Raw genomic sequence first — 24,043 nt, forward strand, 5'->3', positions numbered from 1 at the left:
CTCATGTGTTGCGATGACTATGCCAGGTTTCCTTGGGAGTTCTCATATTGTATGCACATCATGCAGTGTGCATTGTATGACAGCAAGATTCCACAAGTTGGGTATTGGACTTCTTGCTTGAGCGACCGGGTCCGTTTTGCGTCGATAAACAATGTCAATTCCACGCTAGCCGTGCTGGGTTAACTAGTAAGTACGTTTTACATAAAGCCGCCAAGTTGCGGACCTTTTTAGTTGATGCTGCCTGCTCTATTCCCTCGTTTTCTCATAAAATATAGGACTTATCTTCTCTTATGCGGCGCCTAATATTTTTTCTAGTACTCTGAACTGTGAATGATTAACTTTAGTCAAATTTTTTCTAGTCAACATGGCGGGCTTCTCTCTTGATGATATTGTAGGGAAGTATTCGCTTCAGAACTCCCTTCAGCCAATATTTAGTCGCCTTCAGGAAGCTGAGCAAGCGTACAAGCCAGGTGAGCCAGGAAATGAAGATTGTCGAATAGGTGTTCTAAGGCTGCTTTCTATCCTACATGGGCAAGATGCAGCATTCAATCTTCGCTCCAAACAAGGTGGCCAAAGCGTGGCATCCGAATTGGCTGGTTTATTTCGGCATGTCGAAGGTAATTTTAACTATGATATCTACCAGCCACTTGTCCAACTCGTCCTTGAGAAAGCACCTGATACAGATATCTGGAAAGCCGTCCTTGACCTCATTGACGTCGTCACACAGGCCACGAGGATTACGCCTCCACCGCGAATTAACTTACCGGTCATTCAGACACCGCGGTCACATACCACCAGCAGTCTTGCCAATTCGTCAGAGTACCGAAAAGACATCGATAATGTGCTAAAGGGAGAACTTCTTAGATTTCTCCATGCGGATATCCCAGGATTTTTTGAAGCATTTTTCGGCGAGATTGAGGGGCTTGGCTCGACCGCGCAGGCTGTTTTTGACAGATGCAAAGCCGGAGAAGAGTCTTTATACACTGAAGAAGGAGGTTGGACTGGTTGGCCGGAAAATGCAGAGGAGAAGTGCGTGTTGGACTGGCTGGTGGAGACCATGGGCACACTTGTGCAGTTCGCTGAGGAACATGATCCAACTCAAAACATCGACCGTAGACCGCTTGCCCAGCCGTCTCGCCCTGTGGGCGGGTCTACTGCAAAGCGAAAACTTGATATCGCGTTTGTGGACGATCCAAATGCTACAGAAAACACCCGTTGCCACTGGTCGCAGATCCTGGTCCCGGGAGAGTTGAAGAATGACCAGATGTATGATACCCCTTTGGGAGCGCGGGTTGATCTGGGGAGATATGTCAGAGAGGTCTTGTCTGCTCAGGATTCCCGCCGCTTTGTTCCCGGGTTCACCCTCTGCGGCCCATTCCTCCGTGTTTGGCACTTTGACCGGTCCGGTGGGATTGCATCTGAGAAATTCGATATCAACAAGGACGGCTGTCGGTTTATTACGGTGATGCTAGGGTTCCTTCGGATGGACCAAAAGCAGCTAGGGTTCGATCCCACTATTGTCACCGTGGATGGTACACGCTGCATTGAGATTGAGCGAAATGGCGAGAAGGAGCTTCTTGTGATTGATGAGGTGATTGGGCGGGCACACTGCATCGCCGGCCGGGCCACTACCTGCTGGAAAGTCCACCACAAAGGATCATCGACACAGCTTGTGGTCAAGGACTCTTGGCAGTATCCAGAGCGCGACGAAGAAGGGAAGTTTCTCAGCGAAGCGATGGAGAAGGGTGTGATCAACGTGGCTCGGTACTATCACCACCAGACCATCCGCATCGACGGCCGGGATGATACTACCGAAACTGCGCGCAAGGGTCTTGGTGTCACAGCGGATGAGGAACCGAGTAAGTCAGTGGTGATAAGAGGCAAATCCCGCAAGAAGAAACAGGCCACCGGAGAAAAACGGTCGTCCGACAGCCTCCAAGCTCCGCTACCCCCAAGCAAGCGCACGCGGTCGTCCTCTCCTACCAAGGCCACTGCGACAATACAGTATCGGGTGCACCGCCGTGTCGTTGTCCAGGATTACGGCAAATGTATATACAAGGCTACTTCAAGGGTTCTCCTACTTTCTGCATTGGATGGATGTATACGTGGGTATCAGTCGTTGCATGAGAGAGCTGGGATGATCCAAAGCGATATCTCGCTGGGGAACCTCATGGTGAATGAGGAAGATGATGATTCTTCTCAAAAAGCCTTCTTGATCGACCTTGATCTTGCGGTAAAGGAACAGCGAGAGGGGTTCTCAGGGGCGCGTGGTAAGACCGGCACGAGGGCCTTCATGGCCATCGGCGTGCTCTATGGCGAGAAGCACTCCTTCATGCACGATCTTGAGTCCTTTTTCTGGGTCCTCTTCTGGATATGCATCCACTACGAGGGCCCGGGGAAGGGAAGAGTTGTTAAGCGGTTCGAAAAATGGAACTATATGGACACAGAAGATCTTGCTGCTGCCAAAAAGGGGGTAATAGATCATGAAAAGGATTTTCTCAGGACTATCGAGGACAATTTCACCCCATTCTACAAGCCCTTAGCTCCGTGGGTCAACAGGCTACGACGGTGTGTTTTTCCCGGTGATAAACGGTGGGAGAAAGAGTATTCAAAGCTGTACTCCGACATGCTTACTGTTCTTCGGGATGGACAAGAGGACCCAGCCGTTATAGACTAGGTTAGAATAATCAGAAGAGCTACAGCGGACTATGATCGACGTGCCTGCCCTGACGTGTGACATTCGATTCGTTCGATCCATGTGATTTTCCTTTGTGGCTATTCTTCAAAGGTTCAATAGTGTCACCACACTCATCCAAAAGGAGGAATAAATGGATAGTAACTGTCTTGTAAACCGTATATAATATAGTCCTAAGTCAGAATATACAAGGTAGCACATGATCTACGCCTTCAGCCTTAAAATAATATGATCACGACAGCTTCTTGAGATAATTCCTTATAATGTCTGGTATAAACTCCAAGGTTCTCTGGCTTCTTCGTAGATGTCTTGGCAGACAAGGCCACCGGCGCCAAGCAAAGATGCCATTGGTTGACATTCTCCATAGAGTTATCCTTTCCGCCCAGAAGGACCAATAGATCGGGCGGCCGCGTTGAGGCGGCGTGAGGTGGCTGCAAAAGCGGCGAGTCAGGCGCCATCCCCGAAGCGGCAACGGCGATACCGCAACGGGCATGGCGCACGGGGCGGACCAATGGCGGTCGGGCGCGGCAGGCTCGGCGCCCCACTAACCGGCGCAAAAGATAACTCAGAATTAAACTGACCACGGAGTACGGAGTACTCCGTATATCTTCTGGAATTATACTGTACTGATATTGATAACGTACCAGTATCTTTTGCGCCGGTTAGCGGGGCGCCGAGCCTGCCGAGCGCCGCTGTCGTAGGCCCATTGCGGCAGCACCGTTGCCGCTTTGGGGACGGCGTCCCCCCTCGCCGCTTTTGCGCCCTCTCACGCCGGCTTCAACGGCCGGCCGCTCAATCTATAAAAACCTGTCCTGCGCCCTCACAATGACCACACACTCTCTCCTCCTCTTTCTCTCTCTCTTGCTTGCTTGCTTGCTCGCATCTGGATGCACTGCTCCCTCCCCCTGCAGGGAAACAGTGCCATCTTACCTGATCCTTGCCCCTGTTTCTTCCTGCACCCACAGAGTCACCAAACAGATGTCTGATGACCTTGCAGGCTGCTGCTTTATTGGTTTCTGAGCCATCCACACCACCTCTTGTGGTGTTACTTTGCTGGATCTGGAGTCTAGGCTGCTGGGACATCTGCAGCCATGTTGCAATGGCCTTCACTGTGTTGTATGATCAGCAACTGTGAACTGCAGATTGCCAATGGTTTATTTTTTATTTATTTTTAATTTTTAATTTTTAATTTTTAATTTTTTTTATTGGTTGGGAGGTCAAGAGTTTCCACTCCTGCCCTCTCTTTTTCTCTTTTTTCTTGTAGTTGTATCTGGTTGATCTGTTCTCCCATACTCTGTTGCCTTGGGGTGCCTTTCTCCATGAAGATCTGTGCGGAAAAGCAACAGACAATGATTTATTGAGGCCACAGAGAAGACCAGCAGGCAAGTCTTCTGAAGCTGGAGTGCTTGCTGAGCCCTGAGTGATGGAGGGTTGCATCACTCTTTGATCACTAAGGCAGACTGTCTCATTTTCTTTCCCTAGCCAGTAGCAAAATTGCTGCACTTCTTTTTTGGTATTAGTGTATGCCTGCAGGTTGGACCAAGGAGGGGTTTGTCAGGATTGCATGCTCAACATGTCAGGGTTGGAAGTAGCAATAACCATATATGATTGGTGCAGAGCACTGATTATCAATCTCCAGATGGCTTTCTGATGAGGATGGATGTGTCAGCAGTTTCAGGGAGAATCCAGGGATCAGAGGAATTCACCCCATTGCTTCCTCTCCTATGAGAGATGGTGAGGCAGTTGAAGCCTCTGCGCAGCAACTATAAAGAGTGGCCAAGTCTCCTGCAAAATCACTGGCACTTCAGAATCTGTTTCTCACCATCCACACACACTCTTTTCTCAGGCTCAATTCTCACTCTTCTTTCTATTCCCCCAATTCATCTCTTGACTCAGAATCTCCTCTCTCAGATTCTCAATCTTCTACCCAGATGGTTCTTGCATTTCATGTGAACAACTTCAAACTGTGGATGCTGTGGCATCTCAAGTCATTCTCACTGCACAAATGCTCTAATTCTTGCACCCCAGAATCAGAAAATCCTCTTTTCAGTTCTATATTGTGATGTCTCCCCCAATACTCTGCTGCCTCTTAAGCATGATCTTTCTTCAAAGCTGCTGGCTGAAGTTTGCATGCCTATTAGCAGTAATACTCAGCCATGTGCACCATTGAGCTCCCCCTCTCAACCAAGAGAGATATCTATATCACCACCCAGTTTGGAGAATCTCTGGTATGGCATATCATCTCTCTATAATCTAGCACATCACACCCTGAATTTGCATCCCATCCCTGTCTATAATGTTCAAGATAATATCTCTAATATGCTGACTGGACTGCCTCCCCTTGGAAGAGATATCACAAGAGCTGATTCATTGTTGTTAAGTATAATCAGCTTAGATAGTAGCTTAGAAGATTTCTTCAGGCTTCTGGATCTCCAGAACAACATCCCCATTAACCCAGCAATCCTTGCTGACAATATGCCTTAGAATATTAGTGATCTTCACCAGCCTGTTCAGCAAGATAATGATCTTGCAAATCCAAAGATTATTTATTTATATTCTGAATCTTCTCTGTCTATGTTCTGTGACACCCCCAATCATCACCAAAGATCTGGAGAGAGGCCTGACAGCTGGAATAGAAATTCTCAACAGATGATGACACTTATGTTCTGGATTATTGGCAGATTCACCCTACCTGTTGCAGCACTGATATTGATGTGCCTTGCTTCTACAGCATGAGTGATGACTTCCTCAGCAACAAACAGTCCAGAAGACACAAGTGAGGGTCACAGCAGAAGAACCAGCTGCAACGCAGCTTCACATTGCCTCTGCATCATCTATAGAAGATTCCTCCACAGCTCTTTGCTTCCATTTCCTGTCACTACAGCTTGACAAGTGTCTGCAGTTCCTTTCTTGGCTGTTTGAAGATGCTTTGGCAAGTTGCATGCCTGACTCAGCACCAGCATGGGGAGATGAGGGTATGTGGCGAGCCAGTCACTCAGCTCCTTACAAGATTGGAAAAACTCAGTGTGAGCACAGCAAGAGAAGAAAGGACCACAGAGACAAGCTGTGGTGATGGCTCTCTGAGAATAACACACAGCTCCTGAGCATGATGGAGGAGCGCCAGCCCTGGTTTGAGATAGAGAGATGTTTTCCAGAAAGGACAGAATTGGTGCTGCACCAGCAGGTGTCTACACTTTGGAAACAAGAGAGGGGAATGTGTACAGCCGAATCTGCAACCACGGAGGGTGAGACGTAATGCTAATCCATGTACATGAAAGTGATATCATGATCAACCATAAGGTGGCCTCTCCTAGCCGTTCATTAACGGCTCTTGGTAGGCAGGTGAGGGTAGCCTTGATTGGCAGTGTCCTTATCATTCTCCTCAGGGGCAACCCACAGCTCGCCACAGGTATGTAACCAGAGAAGCCATGCCACCTGCCCATCGCACTGCCATGCGTTCCCCTCTTCCTACTGTACGCAGCCACAGCCGAATGATACCTACGCTCTTGTCCCCCCACAGTGATTCGCATGCGACAGCTGTGGAAGGGACGCCATTGCTGCATGAGTTCTATTTTCAGACTTCGTCCTCGGATATTGTTGGCTGCTGCGCCGTGCTTCAATGCCTGGAGAGAGCAACCTGAGACGAGCATCCCGTGACTGCCCCCCATTTCTTGGTATATATAGAGGGCTCCCTTCGCCTCCAGATCCATCGTTCTTCTCGCGTAACCCGAGCTTCCCCAGTCCTGGTTAGCAACTGGAGCAGACCAACCTCAACACTGCACTCTTCGTCTGCGGCTAGCCTTCGTTGAGTCCTTCGAGATAATGAACAACTTGCGTCAACGGAGAGGTAAAATCGTGACCTCTCCTTCGGCTGTTGGGTATATGTATGGCCTCCCCCCCCCCCTCTGACTCTATCTTTAATTCCTTTTCCACTCTCCGTCCACCGCCGCAAGAAACTCACCGAGGGCCCCTGTTTGCATGGCCCAAGGTGACCCGACATCAACGAGCGTGTTCAGCCATGTCTTCTACCGAAGCTGAACCCCGCAGCACCATTGCCATCAACGACGATACGGATGCAGAGACGGACGCACCTCGATCCCCGCCGCGAGAGCTACGGAGAACGAGCCGCCTTATGGACAATAGCCTCCCAGAGTATGAGGCTCTGTTTGATGGCCGGGCGATCCTCAATTCCTCCGCATCCACCCGTGGTGATATCTTATAGAACTCCTACTTGTTTCAGAAGATATATAACATTTAAAACCGCCAACTGTAGTTCAGACAATAGTAGGATCGGTTTTCGATGGGTAAATTTCCCTTCCTTCCACCTTCCTTTTTCTCAGAACCTGAAGGTAACACTGGAAGGTCGGGAGGTGTCACTGGCTGTGGTCATCTTTGTTTCAGCATTGTCCTTGGTCTGTAACTGGTAAACTTTCGGACCGCTTTTTAGATAAGAAAATGTGAACTTATTTCACTTCCCAGCCTTGCTGCCTATTTCCCTAACAGCATTAGAGGCATTAACAACAGACCAACGAGACTGGGCTTGCAACTCCCCATAAGCAATGTTATACGTGACACTGGGTAATTGGACAAGAGCAACACCCAGTTGGTGAATATCATTCCGGGCCGTCCGGTTCGCTGATCTGCTACGGGTCTTCCCTTCTGGCATACATTCGGGGGCAGGGATAATTTAAAATTTTAGGATTCAGCGAAGGGATAATAGATCACTGGAACGGAATTACTCGATTTGATTATCTAAATATCTATTTGCGTCTTTTCTGGGGCAACTTGAAAGCTTCTGAGGATTTCCCTTCATTTTCCCGCGGAGGACCTGAGGGGGGAACCTGTGAATCGGAGGGAGATGGCTGGGCTTCCTCTTCCAATACAGATGTAAAGCTTGAATCTTGTACATTGACACCCTCAATTCCTTGTGAAAGTCCAGTTGATTCTGAAAAACCCGGCTCGGGCTGCGGTAATATTTCAGGCTGCTGTGATACGTCTGGGTTAATCTCCGGTAGTCCATTAATAGCCGAGCACAACCTTTTGAAGTGAGAAGGGGCCCAGTCGTCATACACGCCCATCACGAACTTATAGGATGTCCATTTCTCTTTGCCATTCAGCGCTGCGAAACTAAACTCATGAATGGGGTGACGGTAATAGGTGGTCTTATTTCCATCAATCACTGGATATTGACCGTAGATCCTCACCATTCAATGATCATGCGAAATTGAAAAGAAAAGAATCTGTTGATTTAGCTCCTTTTCACACTTCACAGCCCTGAAGAGCTTGACAACACCTCTTACTGAGAGAGTCATGCTGTGTGCATTCTGTCAATCTGCTATATCAAGTGCCACCTTTCAACACTTCACTTCAACCATCATAAACAGAAAGTACATGTAAGCAGTACTTACTTATAAAGAAAGACATATCACCAATTTCACCAACAAACAGCGCAAGTTTTTCCAGTTGATCCTCAGAGAAGCATTGTCAGGGAAACCCAACCACATAATCAGGCTGTGGCCGAGATAATCAAAATTGTCGAGATTGTGGAAGAAGTGGAGTTGTGCAAGTGGTGGCAATTGTTGATCCTCATCTAGGGAAATCGAGCTATCCCAGCCTTCATTCACGCTAACAACCAAATGCGGAAAAGTGACATGGCTGAGGTTGATTGCACTCTCTGCTGATGGAACGATTAATTCACCTATGATGCGAATAACCCCAGCTTCGTTTTTCTTTTGTAGCCTTCGACATGTCAATTCAAAGGCACATTGTTCAAACACAGTTTCCCTTGGGGAACCTTGGGATTTGCGCTTAGTATTTGACGACAGGTAGACTTGCTGTCGCTATCAATACCATCATCATGGTCATACATAAAAGTAACAATCTCAGATAACAGTCTTAAGCTATTTGATAACGAGGAAAAAAAAAAAAAAAGAAAACTGATATTATGTTAAGGCTTATCAAGATTATCTTGACGCTGAGAAATCTGATATCAATCGGTCCTGTCACTGTAATCAGTCTAGTTGAAATAAATATTTTCAATGTAGCATTTTCAATTACTACTCAAAAATGAATTTTGGTGTGATGGACCGTAGTAAATCGGGGAATTCAGCCCATTCCTGCTCAGATGGCTAGTGAAAGTTTGGCTCCTGACTCCGGAATTTGGATTGGGATCAGGTTGATATGTCGGAGGCACCCTGCAAGCGATACACCAAGTGTTTGCTGAAATGTAAGAACATCGGCAGGGGCGCTAGGATCTTACTGTATCCGAATCTTCATGGTTGCTTTATTTCCAAGGGATTGACTTTTCGACTTGGTGCTAGTTGGTATACTACCTGTAATTCCGCCGTGTCCTCATGTGCTTGAAATTCTCTTGCAGGAGAGAGGTCTCTAAGAGGTCTTCTCTGAGATTGCTTGCCGACTTGGCACTGGGTTTCATCGTAGGGAAAGATAAAGGCTAAATCATCAAACCGATAATTTGTCCGTTTGACGACCCGGTCACTCATGTTTCTGGTACTAACGAACAAGAGAAAAGATCGATGATGCAGTGAATGAGAGTTGGATTTGGTTGACAGATCCGTATCCCTTCAAGATCGTAGTTAAACAAATCCTCCATATTATATTCTCCACCCCACAAACCTGCATATCTGAATTCGACCTGTCGGGGTTCCCAAATCAGCTATGCGAGTTCAATCGCTGCTTCTTGGATGATGGGCAGAATGTAAAGTTCATCAACCCGGGCCAGCCCATCCACTATTATCGATCAAGAAGAAGAGTTGATCACACCTTCAAGCAATAACTGTGCCTCCTCCAACTTGTAGCGGGAAGCCGTCTGTATTCACGCCGGGAATTTGACTATAAAAAGATGGTTAGTTACCTAGGCGAAAAGGCCAATCACCAAGAGTATGAGTTCAATTAACTAGTTAAGTAATTCTTATCAGACGGCCTTTCCGCTTGGGGACTGCGCCTTTCCCCACGTTCCCCCTTGCATGTGGGGAACCCCTTCCCCGCCCCCACGGAGCTCCAGAATGCCGAGCTGCTCAACTTCACTGGAGCAAAGGTGGTATATAGCGAGCTTCTGCGCTCCGGCGAGGCTGTGGCACTCCAAGTTGTCGTGCACCTACCATTGAACACTATCGCTCTGAAACAAGCAGATACCCGCATATCGACCATGTCGCAGAAGCTCAAGGTTGCCGTCTCTCAGGCCAGGACACGAGACACCCTCCAGCAGACCCTCGAGGCTCTCGAGAGGATCACCCGTGTTGCGGCATCCCGCGGCGCGAGAATCATTCTCTTCCCAGAGGGTTACCTGGGCGGATACCCGCGAACATGCACCTGGGGAGCGGCAATGGGAGGCCGCGATGACAGCGGTCGCGAGCAGTATTTACATTACTACCAGGCAGCCGTTGACATGGGAGATACGCCTGCTGGGGCGGGAGACGATTGGGTCTCCAGACGACTGCCCATCGCCGAAGGGAAGAATTATCGGGGTGACGGAACTAGAGAGGTCCTAGAACGCATTGCTCGGGAGACGGATATGCTGATCATCGTCGGCTTGATTGAAAGATGTGCCGGAAGTTTGTACTGTGCCGTTGTATACGTCGATCCCAAGCGTGGGGTTTTGGGCAAGAGAAGAAAGGTTATGCCGGTAAGCACATAGCCCCTAGATAACTACCCACATAAACGGAATTGTTCTCTCAATCGGACAGCTCTATCTTAAGCTGACATCGCTTACCCACCAGACCGGCACGGAGCGTCTCGTCTGGGCCCAGGGATCCGCTTCGACCTTAAAAGCTGTAACCACCGAAGTCGATGGCGTCAAGCTGACCCTCGCGGCTGCAATCTGTTGGGAGAACTACATGCCCTTACTCCGCCAAAGTCTCTACCAGCAAAATGTCAATTTATATCTTGCCCCAACCGCCGACGGTCGCGATACATGGCTCCCGCTCATGCAGACAGTAGCATTTGAAGGGAGAGCCGTTGTCTTAACTTGCAACCAATGCGTTAGGAAGAGCCAGCTACCCAGCTGGGTAAAAGGTGACGATAACGCCCAGAAGGACAGCAGCGATCCCGATCCTATCCTCACGGGCGGTGGGTCCTGCATCATAAGCCCGATGGGGAAGGTTCTCGCCGGTCCCGTTTGGAACGTCGATGATGATGATGAAGAGGGATTGCAGATATCTGAGGCTGATTTCGAGGATTGTGTAAGGGGAAGATTAGATTTGGATGTTGCTGGGAGCTATTCGCGCAACGATGCGTTCAAGTTGACTGTTGAAGGACTCGATTTGAGTCCTCCTCCGATCTAAGATGTATTTATACCCATATAAGTCTTGCTGACTACGCTCTTGCTGGAAAGGCCAATCGTATTTCGATTAATATGATTATTCGATGATATAGTAACACTGTAATAGTTTCATGTTAATATAAATTTTTGAATTTTTCCCCAGCGTTAAATGCTCAGCGACCTATATGTGAATCCAGTTTCATCGACAGTACCCAGAAACATACACATTCTCCAAAACTCCAAATTTCACCAAAAGTGTATGTACCGTACTCACATGTACCTCTACGTCAACATATCGTCCAGTTTCTCTCCCAATATGTCCTCAATCGACAACACCCATCTCCGCACCTCTCGCTCCACATTTTCATCATCATCCTCCAATAGTTCACTGATATACGGCAACATCTCGGGTAGTAACGCAAGCCACTCCTCTCCTAAACGCTCTGTCAGTTGCTGCTCGCATTTGACTGCAGCTAGACGCGTGTATGGATTGTCCGCCCCACGGGCGTTGCCATGCCCTGCACGCATAAACTTCATGATCACCGTGTTTAGCTCTTTATGGTTATCTGGGGAGTCAGCTGCCACAGCAAGTTCGACAATGGTAGGAATTGCTTCGGCAGCCACGAGATCAAGGGTTGGGGAATTTGTGGCCATCGAGAGCTGCTTGATTAGAGGCTCTGAAATGGATGCCAGATGAGTCGGTGATTGCCAAAATTCTGTTGAATAATTGTCAGTACAGAGTATACTTTTTGAAAAGCTCGAAAATGTTCGGATAGGCCATACCATCTTGATCGTGTCCAAATGAATTACGAAGCATGCGTAGCACGGCCAGCCATAATGTTTTTGTAGCTTTATCGTTACACCGTGAAAACTTGAGCACTTCCACCGCACTCTCAATGATATAACTTGAATAACCAGTGACAATAGACTATAAGAAATCAAGAGTCATTAGCTGAAATCCAATATTAACAGTTTAATGCCAAGTGGGATTTTGCAAACCTTGAGGGTCCCGAAGAAGCTCTCCAAAAATCTGTAGAAAGTGGTTAACCGCGCTACGCGCCCTGTAGTATCCTTCTTTCCCAGTCCGCTAACAGCCCACGCCGTGAGATCAATAAACAGCGGACGGAAGACGGTGTCGTTCAACTTGTAAATCATCCTTACAGCGACATCATTGGCCTGAGACTCAATTTCGTCAACTTCAGCTTCATCAAAGCCACCATCATTTAATGGAGAAAGCTGAAGTCGGCGTAAATCGAATGCCTTGCGCAACAACTTCATCAGAACAGAAACATTCTTAACTGTAGCAGACTTTGCATGTTTCTCAATGGCGGTTCTCACAACATCAAGAGCTTCCTGAACGGCCTGCGTAGCGTATTTCGTTAGCATTACCTGTCGTCTTGGAAAATCAACGCCCAAACTTACCCTTGAACCCTGCGTTACAGCCGAATCCCAATTCCGCTCAACGCCAGCAAAAGCCTCTTTGACATCCACTCTCTTCGCGAGCAGCTGTAATGCTTCCAGACGATTTTCATCGGAACCCTCCCCCAAGTCTGTGTTTGAGGATATGAATGACAGTTGCAGAATGTTGTCTAGATATTCGCCAGAAATCATCCAGGGAACATGAATGAGAAGGGCAGAAATCAGAGAATAGACAGCATCATGGAGCTGAGAATCGTCGTCTGATGCCCCAAGTGTGTCTCGTAATAGATCAAATGCTCGAGGAAGGGCTTCGGGGAGAGTAGGAATGATCCCTTCCCCAAGAATCTCCGACATCGATGCAAGACAGAGCAATCCCATCACCCTGATACGTCTGTCGGGTTGTCCAAGGCAATGCTCGCCCGAGATAACCTTGGCTGCCGCAAGAACCTGCGAGGGGTCCTTCTTGCCATACTTCTCTCCGATCTTTTCGATGCACGCAACGGCAGCATGCTTCAGCAGGATGTCGGGAGATGTCTCAAGGATATTAATCAGAACAGTTAAGAAAGATAGAACCCGTGCTTGCGATGCCTTGTCTCTGTCATTGCTCGAATCGAGGCGGTTTTCAAGGAGCTTGATCACTTTTCGCCGAAGATCGTCACTTGGCCGCTGAAGTAGAACCTCAATGGTATCGACGAAATCGACTAAGGACAATGTTCCCAGCAATGTACCCAGGGTTTCACCACAAGCGCTGTTTACAGGCTTGACTGTACGGACAGATTCGGACAGGGCGAGTGTTTGCTCCAATATAGCCGAGAAGAGTCCGTGGGCTTTATCAACCTGTTGCTCGGTTCCAGAATCGAAGCATTCACTCATCTTGGTTCGTAAAGATGTAAATTTAAGAAGATGCGAAAGAGCTTGCAGTAAGTCCACCGCAATTTTCTGCGGGTCCCTTCCATCTTCGCTGCCCACACCCAGAAGAGTCTTCGCTAGCGTTGGCTTCGGTTGCAATGCATCCTTAACCAAATTAAGGTATCTTGCATATGTCTAGGAATATATTAGATGGAGCATATACAAAATCAGTGATTTCCATTCTACTTACAATGAGCTGTAGTTCGGCATTGCAATCGGATGCGAGGGCGGTCATTGTCGCCAGAACGTCCTTATCCATGGAATATCGATTCGCAAACATAGCAAATACCGCGAACAAGAAATCTTCAGGGCCTAATTTCGTGATGAGAGCTTCAAAGAGCCTGAGTCGGCGATACGACGGGATATGTTCAAAGGCGGTTGTAAAGGAAAGAAGCAGCTCGGATGTACCTGAGACGACATCTCTCTTCTGGTTTCTCAAGGATTGGACCAAAGGAGGTACCACTTGGTCGATAGTCTGAGAGACTAATTAGCGCTGAAAACAACAAAAGAAGGGAATGTAAATGATTACTTGATCTATCACTAGAGCCGAGTACTCATCGTCTTTTCTTAGAACACTGGAGCCCATGAAGGTAAAAATCGGCATCACGCTATGCAAGACAAGCTCCGGCGCAACCGTTGCGAGTCCCGCAACCAGGAGAAGTGCAGTGTTTTGTACCTGCGGGCTTTCCGATGTTCGCACGCAATCTATTATTAAATCCGCCCTAATAGACGAAGTATTGATCTTCCGCGTGGGCATTCCTTTCCACTTATTGACAATACTTAACAGGATTCCAAGATTGAGACTTAGGAGGTAACTCATCTCTGATCTCGTTTGCAATTTCAGATGGTGGATAATGGTCAGCGTTTGGAAAAGCCCAGAAATAAGTTCAGGGTGATTTTCCGAGTGGGAACTGTCAATGAGCTCCAGAATAAAAGTCATCTTTTGCAGGACCGAGTCGGTTTCTTTATCTATAGAGCTCATCGGTACCATGTTATTCTGGCTGGTTCGTCTTTTCTTTGAGGGAGGACCACGAGACCCTAGATCTGGTACAGAAGCAGAAATCTTATTGAGGAACTCAAGGATAACAGGGCCGGATAGATCCACCGATCGGAGAAGGCCTTTTGCGGCGCCCGCCAACTTCCCATTCTCCAAGCTCAAAGAAATCTGGAGCAATCTATTCGCGAGGGACAACTCATGGGTTTCTTCCAGCGATGGCCAGACTTCCTTTAGACGGTTGAAACCTGCTGTTAAGAAAGATTCTCGATTAGACCTCGAGTTAGAAGTTAAAGATGAGAATAAAAGGTCAACAGCGTCCATGTCCTTGGGATAAATGATTGATAGAACTTGGTCCTCGAGCTCATTTATGGATATTCGTTCGCCGTCTTCAATACGCTGAAGGTGTTCTAAGCTCAAGAGTCGCCACTGATCAAAAACCTGTCGGAGAGCTTCAGTGCGATTTAAGGAGCCGATTTTCCCGACCTTATTGAGGAACTTTAGCAGCCGTAACTTGACAGTATAGAGTGCTGTTTTAGACGCATGGGAGCAGAGAAACAAGAAGAGATCACGACGAAGAGGTTTTTTGAATTCTACTCCGGTAGATTCCGAGCGAGTCCGGTCAGAATCATCCTGAGCTCGGGGTCCTCGAATTACTTGAGTCAACGTTCGGCCAACCTGATCTGGATCCAGGACATATTCCTCTAACGCAGGCATCAAAGCATGGTGAATAATCTTGTAAATATCCTTTATTGGTAAAAATTGAACGGATTCTGACCGTTCGTTTTGACCATAAAGGCACCCGCGACCCCAAATTTGAGCATTAGAATCATCGTTGTCCTTGCATTTTGAGGCAAGGCGGTCAATTAAGCTCAGGAGAGCCGCAGCCTCTCTCCGGACCCTCTCTGAGGGATCCGCAAGAGCAGAAATTATATATGGAAGGATTCCTTGCATATCAGCGCTTTTATCAGCCATAGCAGTGATGCAAGATGACACAATACTAATAGCAACCGTCCTCGCTGTCACAGGGTATGGGCCAGAAAAAAATCGGATAAAAAAGGATAAGTAAAGAGGGTCGTCCAAAGGCTTATCCGGCCTTAAAACCGGCAATTTAATGAATCTCGACACCCTGTCCTTCGTAGAAGCTCCGTGGATAAAAGCCTCAGCTAATTGGTCGAATAGTAGGGACGAACCGGGTGCCAGGAAAGATGACTCCGTTATCGCTGCCTGGGATAGAGGTTCCAATGCGACTGCGAACGCGTCTTGGGTCTGAGAGCTGCTGATAAAATCTAACAGGTCCGCATCTTCGATTTCCATAGGCATAATGTCTGCTTGAAGGACAGTTTCCAAGGTCATTTCCAGTTGGGTGATGTCAACGCCCGCATTCTCTATGGCCTTGCGGAGCAATGGTGCGAGTGTGTCTGATTCGTTAAACTGTAAAAGTAGGTCGGACAGTTGCTTTCCCATCCCGTCCGCCACGAGACCTTGTCGTTGCAAGTCGCTAAATGCCTGCAGCAAAATGGTTAAAGCTTCGATGGTTTCGCTGTCGCTGAGGATGGCGCGTTGTATTAATTGACCAACGAACGGAATACGAGCCGGGTCAGATCGCTTCCCATTCTCCTGAACACAGCTTCTTATTAAACCAATGATCAAGCCTGTCACCGCGTACCGGCCACTAAGTTCTTCGAAAACCTCGATAACATTGTCCAGCCTAAGGACCGCTTTAACGACTTTTGATGGTAGTGATTTCTCATGTTTCTGTTGAGATAGCACAGACAGGCAGGTAATACCTGAAACAAAATTTGTTTGCGTCCAAGAACCTGTCACTGCCTCCATCAAATTGTCAAGAACGTGATCTTCGAGGCATGCCTTGTTTGCGAGAACAACACACAACATGTAACAGCCAACGACAAGCTGAGGTGCCTTTCTCAGCATAAAGGCATCGTTCAATACTGGTAAAATCCGTATCAACACATCTTCTTTGTTCCTTCTCTCGATTTCCATCCTGCCAGACTTAGCTGAATCCAGCATGTTTGCGAGTGCCTCCGTAGTGATCCCAGCCCAGAATGAAACGAGTCCTTGGTAATGGGCCTGGGACTTGCTGACTTGTAAAACATAATTGTTCAAAGCCAAGAAGAATGACTTGTTTGTTGAAGCACTCTGGACAATCACTTGCCGGGGTGGGAGGGTCATACTTCTTTTATAAGGAAGAAAGACCTTGAAAGTCTGAGTGAGGTCCTCGGGTAAAATGGATAGGAGGTTTAAGAATAGCGGAGTGGTATGATATGGAAGGAATGTGAGGAGAAGGAAAGACGTATTATACTCGTGCACTCTAAAGAATGATCTGTTAGTTACTGGAAGGGATAACGCTCGAGACAAAACGAGTCCTACACCTACCGAAACCGTCGAATAAGCCAGTCAACAGCTTTGACCGCCGGTGTCAACAATAGACGGCCACCAACTAGGGAGAGGAAGTCCTCCAGCACACTGTCCAGCTCTTTATTCTGGCTCGTGGTCATTTGCCCACGGTCCTCCGTTTTGCTCTGATCGCTGAAAATGTTTCGTCTGAACGAGAGAAACCGTGAGTCCAGAGAGCATAACTCTTGAAACCCTTCGTGGCATACTTGAAAGATCGTATCAAAATCTTGGGAGCCGGCAATTTTCTTCTCGAATATCAGAGACTGAGAATGCGCTGCTCTCTGCGCTTTAAGGTCGAGCTGATGGGTTGATGTCGCTGCGATCTGCGCGAGCTGCGCAGCGAGGGACGACGCCATTCCGAAAGCTCGTGCGGATTCTAGACGTCACGGCTCTTAAAATGATTGCATTCCTAGAATGAACGTGTAAAATAAACCGTCCCCCGATCGCGAGTCGTCGACGCACTTCTTTCACAGTGGAATTGACAAACGAAGCTCTAAAAATTGATGTTCCATAAGGGAAATTTTACCCGGCCGATGGAGGCAAGTTTACCCGGCTACGGTGCTCTGCGCTCCCCGGCCGGCATCGACGTCACGATAGGGACGCCGAATGAAGAGTAATCAGAGGCCACAACAACAGAGATGGAATCAAGGGAGGGGAAGGTACTCTTTACTACATTTGCAATCTGCTTTGGCACCGGAAGCTGACACCGACAATATAGGGAAAACCAGCGATACCTAGGTTTGCGAGCTTCAAACCGAAGCCGCAGCGCCCTTCAGAACAGCCAGAGGCAAAGAGAGAGGACACCGAGCACGAAGGTCGCGACAGCACTCGCCATTCACACAGGTCCGACCACAAGGAGGAACACAGTATCTCAACTAAAAGCAGCGATCGTAAAACTCGCGCACCTCTAGCAGCATCCAGAGAAGATCGACGCGACCGCGAATCTTCCCGTTACAATGAGCATAAAGAGCCTGAGCAGCATAGAGCAGACATTTTTAAGATTGACAAGCGAGGAGACAAATACAACGTGGAATATGGTTCTCCCCATCTCTATGATATACCTTCTTACCACAGGACTGGTGCAGGAAGGGTACTAGGTCTCCCAACAGACTATACCATAGATCGCGAATTGAGCTTCGGAACCAAAATCGTGATTCGCCCACGTGGTAGCAATCGCGGAACTGACAATGGCAGGCAAAGATACAATTCCTCTTTGTGGAAGAGAGCTAGTAGGTTCAAAGAATTCCGGCGAGTTCGACCGGTATCCCAAGCCCCGGGCGATTTGGAGTCAGAGTCGAGTTTTATTTCTTTGTCCGCGAGCGGGGGTAGCAAGCGAAGAAGAGTTGACAACAAAGCTTCTTCTGAAGATTCCGGCCCTGATTATCGATCAATCGAGGGGAAGGCTAAGCCTACCGATAGCCTTGCTTTGGATTTAGACATGACCTCGGATTCAGATATAGAGTCGGAAGAGGTGGCGGCTCGACGCCGTAATGCGTCTCTTTCAGCACATGTGTCCGTGCATCCGGATGATATCAACGGTTGGCTGGACCTCATCAGTCATCAGGGCTCCATGGTTGGTACCGCAGATTCAGAGGGCCATCGAACCTACACGATGGCCGAGAAAAAGAGTATTGCAGACATTAAAATTTCCATGTATGAGAGAGCTTTGAACAAAATACCACTCAATGCTCCTCGCGACCGTCTTCTGCTTGGGATGATGGAGGAAGGTGCCACAATATGGGATACGAAAATATTATTGTCTAAGTGGAAGAGTGTCCTTCAGTTAAACCCAGGGTACATCACTTTATGGGTTAAGTACCTAGACTTTCAGCAGACTCGATTTGTTAATTTTACATATGAAAATTGCCGCTCAATTTTCCTAGAGTGCCTGAGAATCAATCAAACGCATTGTGACAACCTTAACCGAGGCGTTGTCCATCTTTATATCATCCTTCGGCTGAGTTTGTTTATGCGAGAAGCAGGATATTTTGAGCACGCCGTTGCTTTATGGCAGGCAACTTTGGAGTTTAATTTCTGTGGCCGTGCTGTTGATATTAAAAACAATCTTCCCAACGCGGTCCGGTCGTTTTCTGAATTTTGGGATAGTGAAATGCCCCGGTTAGGGGAGGTTGGTGCTAAGGGCTGGAATAGCAATGAGAATGAGCCACCAGCCTCCAAGTCGGACCCCCCTATTGCCAATATCGATATGAAAGCGATTTTTGACTCATGGGGTAAACTAGAACGCCGCCAGATGCGTCATTCTCGTCTACCCGCGAGAACATTGGATGAGCTTCAGGAAGACGACCCTTACAGAGTGATACTATCTTCTGATATCCAAGACTTCCTTACTTTCTTTTCCGAGCCGGGTCTGCTGGACTTACTTCTCGATGCATTTCTACTCTTTTGCTATCTTCCACCACACTCTTCCCGGGAAAATGCTGATATCCTTAAGGAATGGCGTGAAGACCCATTTATTCGCAACCTGATTCTAGAACAAGAAGCAGTTTCCTCACAATGGTTTAGAGATCCGTCCCATGAAATGGATGAGCCTGACTTACCTACGCCTGTCTCACTTCCTTATTCTAACTTCGCAGTCACCCACGACACCATTTTCAGCGACGGTTCGTCATGGTTTTCGGCATTCAAGTCCTGGAGGTCTACGTATGTTGATGATACCAGCTCTCTCGATGCTCCATGGGTTCGGCGGACCTTAAGACAACTGGTGGAATGTGTCCCTGAGAATGATAAACTTGCGGAATATTCGGTCGGTCTTGAATATATTTGCAATCCCAGCGACGCAGCAAAATATGCCAAAAGCCTTCTACGAAAGCGTCCCTCGAGTATTACCCTGTATAACGCGTACGCGTTGATTGAGCGCCGCCGTGGTCAAGAAATTGCAGCCGAGAAGGTCTGGATGACGACCTTGTCAATGAGCAAATCCCTTCCAGAGGAAGTTAGAAAGGACTCTATAATGCTATGGCAATCTTGGCTTTGGGAGGCGCTAAGGAGTAACGATGCCTGGAAAGCAATCCGGTTACTTATCGCACTTCCGGAGAATGCTATCAATGTCGATGAGCTATCAAGAGACTCACAGGCGGCAACCGGGTTTAGCCCTGCAGAATTTCTGAAAACTCAAAGAGTAAGTTGATATTAAACACCAAGTCTTTTATTCAATCCTCCTTACTAGTTCTAGGTCCTGGTTGAAGCGCAGAATTATGGACTATCGTTTCGGAATTCGACCGTATTCATCAGCAATACGGAATGTCTTGCTCTCTTGCACTACCTCACGCGGACTTTTGAGATCGAAAGTGCTTTAAGCATATACCGAGCTGCTGAAGAGCGCTTGAAGGACAGCCACTTAGAACAGACTCCCCTAGCTGAGCTTCTCCATCAGTCCAAAGCTAAACTTCTCTGGTATCATATTTCCAACACCATGAAATATAAGCCAGCCCTAGTCCGTGAAGAGCTGTCTAATAGCCTCTCTCTTTTCCCAAACAACTCTATATTCCTTAGCATCTTCGCTTATAATGAATCTCGTTTCCGAATTGATGACCGGGTTCGCCTCATTCTTCGGCAGCATATCTCCTCTTCCTCGCGCCGTAGTCTAGACGGAAATATGGGAACTCCGGGACACTCTCCCCTTACACCCCATTTCTTTTCCATCTATAGTGAACTCCATCGAGGTGTTTCTGCTGGATCGACAGCTCATTCGGTCCGTGCAGCTTTTGAGACAGCAGTTAGCTCGCCCCCTGGCCAATATAGTGCCGCGATATGGAAGCTCTATATTCTCTTCGAGCTAGGTTGGGGTCGAAAAGAACGCGCCCGTGACGTCTTCTACCGGTCTATTCGTTCCTGTCCATGGGTAAAGGAATTGGTTCTTCTAGCATTTACAGAGCCCGGTCTAAAGGAGATGATGGGTGCCGACGAATTGAGAAAGATCTGGAATGTGCCTGTCGAGAAGGGCTTGCGAATTCACGTTGATTTGGAGGACGTGCTTGAGGAAATGGACGATGAAAAGAGCATCAGCGGACAGTCTGCAATTAACCCGTCTGGTGATCAGAGTAGCGATGGTGAAATGTAGAATATAGGTGTATATAGGTTTATTACATTCCACACATATATCAATTACCGTTAGGCACAAAATGCCTTTCCACTCTCTTCTGCTTTACCCAAGCTCCCAACTCATTCCATACCGCTTTCTTCTCCGCCAAAGACATGGTCGCAGCTAATCCGCTTGTCGTCGTAGCGACGAATACCCTCGCTCCTTTCCACTCCTCGTTGTCTCCTTCTCCCGGCTTTATCACTCCCATATTCTCACTTTCATCCTGCCACCCATACCTAAACTCCTCCTTTTTAATATTCTTCCCTTTCCTCACCCTCCAAATTGCTTCCCAGATGCTCTTCCCAACCAGACACACAGCCTCGGGCCTATTTCTCCTCACTTTCTCTTCAAGTACCGGCACACCCGCATCCATCTCCGCCTTGGACAACATACTCGCGTCGCGCGTCGGGCGCGCCACGATGTTCGTATTACCCACGCCGTACAGCTCCGGAAGCCGATACGTATCGCTAGGCGGATGTTGACGGATCGTTATGCCCGACCAATGAAGGAGTTTCCAGTATAGATTGGACGGGTGGGCGTAGACGAAGCCAGTTTGGCCTGTCATGATGCCGGGATTGACGCCGATAAAGAGAAGAATAAGGCCTTGGGGAATGGTGTCGTGCAGCAGGCTGATCGGGCCGCTTGGTGTGGCTAGGTCGGAGGCCGGTGGAGCGGATTTAAAGCTGCGGGTGCGTTTCGTGGGGGACGGACGACAAGGTCTCTCGAGGGTTTGGGCGGATTGAGACCGGGTCATTCGTCGGGTTGGGGATATCGGGGGCCGCGAGAAGGGTTCACTGAGCAGCGATGCGACATCGCCCCCGGGTTCACTGCCAGCGTCTTCGAGTTTTCGTTTCAATGGTGATGATCTTTTGGTGGGCGAAGCAGGCTGTTGCTCTGCTCGTCCATTCTTAGATGGCGAGATGTGAACATATTTGTCGAGGACACCGTTGAAAGAGGTCAATGGCGCGGAACTGGAAATGTCCTCGTTCGGCATTGCGATTCGCGAACTGTGAAATTATACTAACACCCCAAATCAGCTGGTATGGTTGTGTCAGGAGTTATATAATTTCCCAGCGGATTTGTCGCCGTGTGGCAAGAGAACAGGCGCAGCCCGCAGTCCGATCATTCTCGAGCAGGCAGAAGCTTTGAGAGGATGCACCCGGCCCGCGAATGGTGATCCTGATATTTAGCTCGTTAGGCATCAGCAGCCTTGGGAAGCACTTAGGAGTGCGCGGAACGTGGTTCGCTCTTGATGATCATCAAGTGGAACATCGTTGCTCCGACACGGTCAATCGCTTCGCCATCCCAAACATCATCATCGGCGGAACTCTTGTGGTGATGTTCAGGATATTGTATTTATTTTGTGTTACATACAACTATATACCTTTAACATTTGCGGACGCCTGGCATATTCAGTCCCCAAGATCGAGTGGATCTGTCAACATTTAAAAAGAAAATCACAAAAATGTCCTGTCCAGACGCTCTGCCGCGCCAGTAAAAAAGCTTCTCATAAATATACAGGTTGCTGGGAAGAGACTAAAACTGAACCGTTTATGGTACGGCACGGGCCAACTCGACTCCCTCAGCAGAAGAGTTCAAAATGCGTGTGCTCTCAAAGCCAGGCGGAAGGAATTAGTGAGGTCATTATACTTTCATAACTCGTGCCGGCCTCTTGGGCAATGTCCATGGTTCGGGGCAGACAACCTATACAGCGTCAAATTAGCCACAAGGTCCAGTCCAGCTTTCCGGCATAAGTAAATTTCGAATTGCGTACCTCGCCTTCGCTGTAACCCCAGAAATATACAATCATTCCCACGATATAATAGATAGCGGGATTCGTGCCCTGATATAATAGGGCCGCCAGAAGAGTGCTGACCGGAAGTACTAGCAATCGAGCTTCGATGCTACGGTGGACAAGGGTTCCCGCAATGGGCTTCAAAGGCCATTCCAACGCGATACCGATCAACCCAAATATTACATTGAAAATCTGAAGGACGGGGACAGGTTTAACTGCTCCATCGAGGTTCTTGGTGAGGAAGTCCCAGAAGACCTTCGGCCAGAAGAATCCGTGAATACCAGCGGCGAACTGGCCTGCAAAAGACATTAGTACTTGGAAAGGACTTGTCAAAGGGCGACACGTTCGGACATACAAATTGCTGCGGTGAGGACAATTAATCTTGCCAAGTGGTTCTTGATCAACTTTCCCATCTTGTCATGTCCCGTATATCACAGCGGGCTTTCCCTTCCTCCTCCTGCACTCCCAATGAAAACGAAATCAAAGTTATAGCGCTCGAGGAAAACAACGATACTTGTGCGCAAAACCGCTCGCACAATCGGGGTGTGAGCAGTAAGTTGAGGGATATATTGTGGCTCGGGAAGGTCAGATGTGCGGCTATCGGGACAGCCAAAAAGGGGGCGACATCGTAATGATAACGGCAGTATGTAGGATTTAAAGGGGCTGTGAGGAAAGCCTGAGAGCTGAGTGCCTTGTTCACTTCCTCTCTATTTGCTTCACGGATGACACAGTTCTGCGACAGAGGTACCAAGGCAGCATGAGACAGGCGAGTCGCACGATAACCAAGTGAGAAGACTATGATTCTAAAGTCGCAATCAGCATGAATTGATCATAAATAACGTAAGAGAAGGGGCCAAAGGTGCCCACCTGCTTGGACTGTCATCAGCTTCCTGAGCATTGTCAAAGCTCCTGAATTATTGTTGACAAGAGGCCTGGTCCGAGCGATAGTTATTCGCCCGTCGAGGTCGCACGTCAACAAGACAGAGTTCGAAGCGATGTGATCTGCAACTAAAGCAGAGAAGTTGAAAAAAGAGGTCGGTATCAAGAAAATAATATTCTGGCGCCGTAACCGGTCTCTTGTTTCGCTCGTGAGCGATGCAGTTGTCAACGACTTTTCCTTCTCAAGAAGTACTTGAGGCGGACCCCATAAATGCTTTTCTCCGAAGTTCAGTTGACAAGGATTGGAGGACACAGCCAGCGGCCCCGTTCTTCTGCTCTCACGGCTCTGGATGGCTTTCTCGAGCCCATGGCCATCGCTGCCCACAGGCTGCATGCATGCATGCAAGCCAGTTGGCGGGAGCGTGAGCAAAGGCGGGGGTTCCAATGGACTTGTGACAATATTGGTCAGAAAGTAGACTGACCCTGCACAACTTTGAGACGCCAAGGGCCTTGGAACGCGAGATGAGGTCTATCATTCGCTGCTTTTGCAA

The 24,043-nt window shown here is 48.2% G+C and overlaps 8 protein-coding genes across 8 annotated transcripts; 4 read left to right on the forward strand and 4 right to left on the reverse strand.

Moving 5' to 3' along the window:
• The first annotated feature begins 358 nt into the window (after positions 1 to 358).
• D8B26_007286 (uncharacterized protein) lies at positions 359 to 2,708 on the forward strand. The gene is made up of 2 exons (XM_066125487.1): positions 359 to 617; positions 728 to 2,708. The coding sequence occupies exons 1-2, from the start codon at positions 528 to 530 to the stop codon at positions 2,675 to 2,677; spliced, it is 2,040 nt and encodes a 679-aa protein (XP_065981570.1). The 5' UTR covers positions 359 to 527; the 3' UTR covers positions 2,678 to 2,708.
• Positions 2,709 to 6,581: 3,873 nt separating this feature from the next.
• On the forward strand, positions 6,582 to 6,917 carry D8B26_007287 (uncharacterized protein; the record flags this gene model as incomplete). Its single annotated transcript, XM_066125488.1, has 1 exon — positions 6,582 to 6,917. The coding sequence occupies one exon, from the start codon at positions 6,582 to 6,584 to the stop codon at positions 6,915 to 6,917; it is 336 nt and encodes a 111-aa protein (XP_065981571.1).
• A 538-nt stretch (positions 6,918 to 7,455) lies between these two features.
• D8B26_007288 (uncharacterized protein) lies at positions 7,456 to 9,198 on the reverse strand (the record flags this gene model as incomplete). Its single annotated transcript, XM_066125489.1, has 3 exons — positions 7,456 to 7,874; positions 8,142 to 8,535; positions 9,028 to 9,198. 3 exons carry the CDS (start codon positions 9,196 to 9,198, stop codon positions 7,456 to 7,458), a joined length of 984 nt encoding a protein of 327 aa, XP_065981572.1.
• Positions 9,199 to 9,745: 547 nt separating this feature from the next.
• NIT1 (Nitrilase) lies at positions 9,746 to 11,079 on the forward strand. The gene is made up of 2 exons (XM_003072109.2): positions 9,746 to 10,340; positions 10,435 to 11,079. The coding sequence occupies exons 1-2, from the start codon at positions 9,864 to 9,866 to the stop codon at positions 10,996 to 10,998; spliced, it is 1,041 nt and encodes a 346-aa protein (XP_003072155.1). The 5' UTR covers positions 9,746 to 9,863; the 3' UTR covers positions 10,999 to 11,079.
• Positions 11,080 to 11,133: 54 nt separating this feature from the next.
• On the reverse strand, positions 11,134 to 17,072 carry UTP10 (snoRNA-binding rRNA-processing protein utp10; the record flags this gene model as incomplete). Its single annotated transcript, XM_066125490.1, has 7 exons — positions 11,134 to 11,692; positions 11,760 to 11,904; positions 11,976 to 12,338; positions 12,399 to 13,439; positions 13,495 to 13,779; positions 13,834 to 16,630; positions 16,696 to 17,072. The coding sequence occupies 7 exons, from the start codon at positions 17,070 to 17,072 to the stop codon at positions 11,259 to 11,261; spliced, it is 5,442 nt and encodes a 1,813-aa protein (XP_065981573.1). The 3' UTR covers positions 11,134 to 11,258.
• A 259-nt stretch (positions 17,073 to 17,331) lies between these two features.
• D8B26_007291 (uncharacterized protein) lies at positions 17,332 to 20,797 on the forward strand (the record flags this gene model as incomplete). The annotated part of the gene is made up of 3 exons (XM_003072111.2): positions 17,332 to 17,375; positions 17,435 to 19,855; positions 19,910 to 20,797. Exons 1-3 carry the CDS (start codon positions 17,355 to 17,357, stop codon positions 20,795 to 20,797), a joined length of 3,330 nt encoding a protein of 1,109 aa, XP_003072157.2. The 5' UTR covers positions 17,332 to 17,354.
• Positions 20,798 to 20,837: 40 nt separating this feature from the next.
• On the reverse strand, positions 20,838 to 21,812 carry D8B26_007292 (uncharacterized protein; the record flags this gene model as incomplete). Its single annotated transcript, XM_003072112.1, has 1 exon — positions 20,838 to 21,812. The coding sequence occupies one exon, from the start codon at positions 21,810 to 21,812 to the stop codon at positions 20,838 to 20,840; it is 975 nt and encodes a 324-aa protein (XP_003072158.1).
• A 399-nt stretch (positions 21,813 to 22,211) lies between these two features.
• On the reverse strand, positions 22,212 to 23,026 carry D8B26_007293 (uncharacterized protein; the record flags this gene model as incomplete). The annotated part of the gene is made up of 3 exons (XM_003072113.2): positions 22,212 to 22,522; positions 22,593 to 22,909; positions 22,969 to 23,026. The coding sequence occupies 3 exons, from the start codon at positions 23,024 to 23,026 to the stop codon at positions 22,463 to 22,465; spliced, it is 435 nt and encodes a 144-aa protein (XP_003072159.1). The 3' UTR covers positions 22,212 to 22,462.
• Between the last annotated feature and the right edge of the window lie 1,017 nt (positions 23,027 to 24,043).

The sequence above is a fragment of the Coccidioides posadasii genome, chromosome 4, assembly GCF_018416015.2.
Source record: "Coccidioides posadasii str. Silveira chromosome 4, complete sequence".
NCBI lineage: Eukaryota > Fungi > Ascomycota > Eurotiomycetes > Onygenales > Onygenaceae > Coccidioides > Coccidioides posadasii.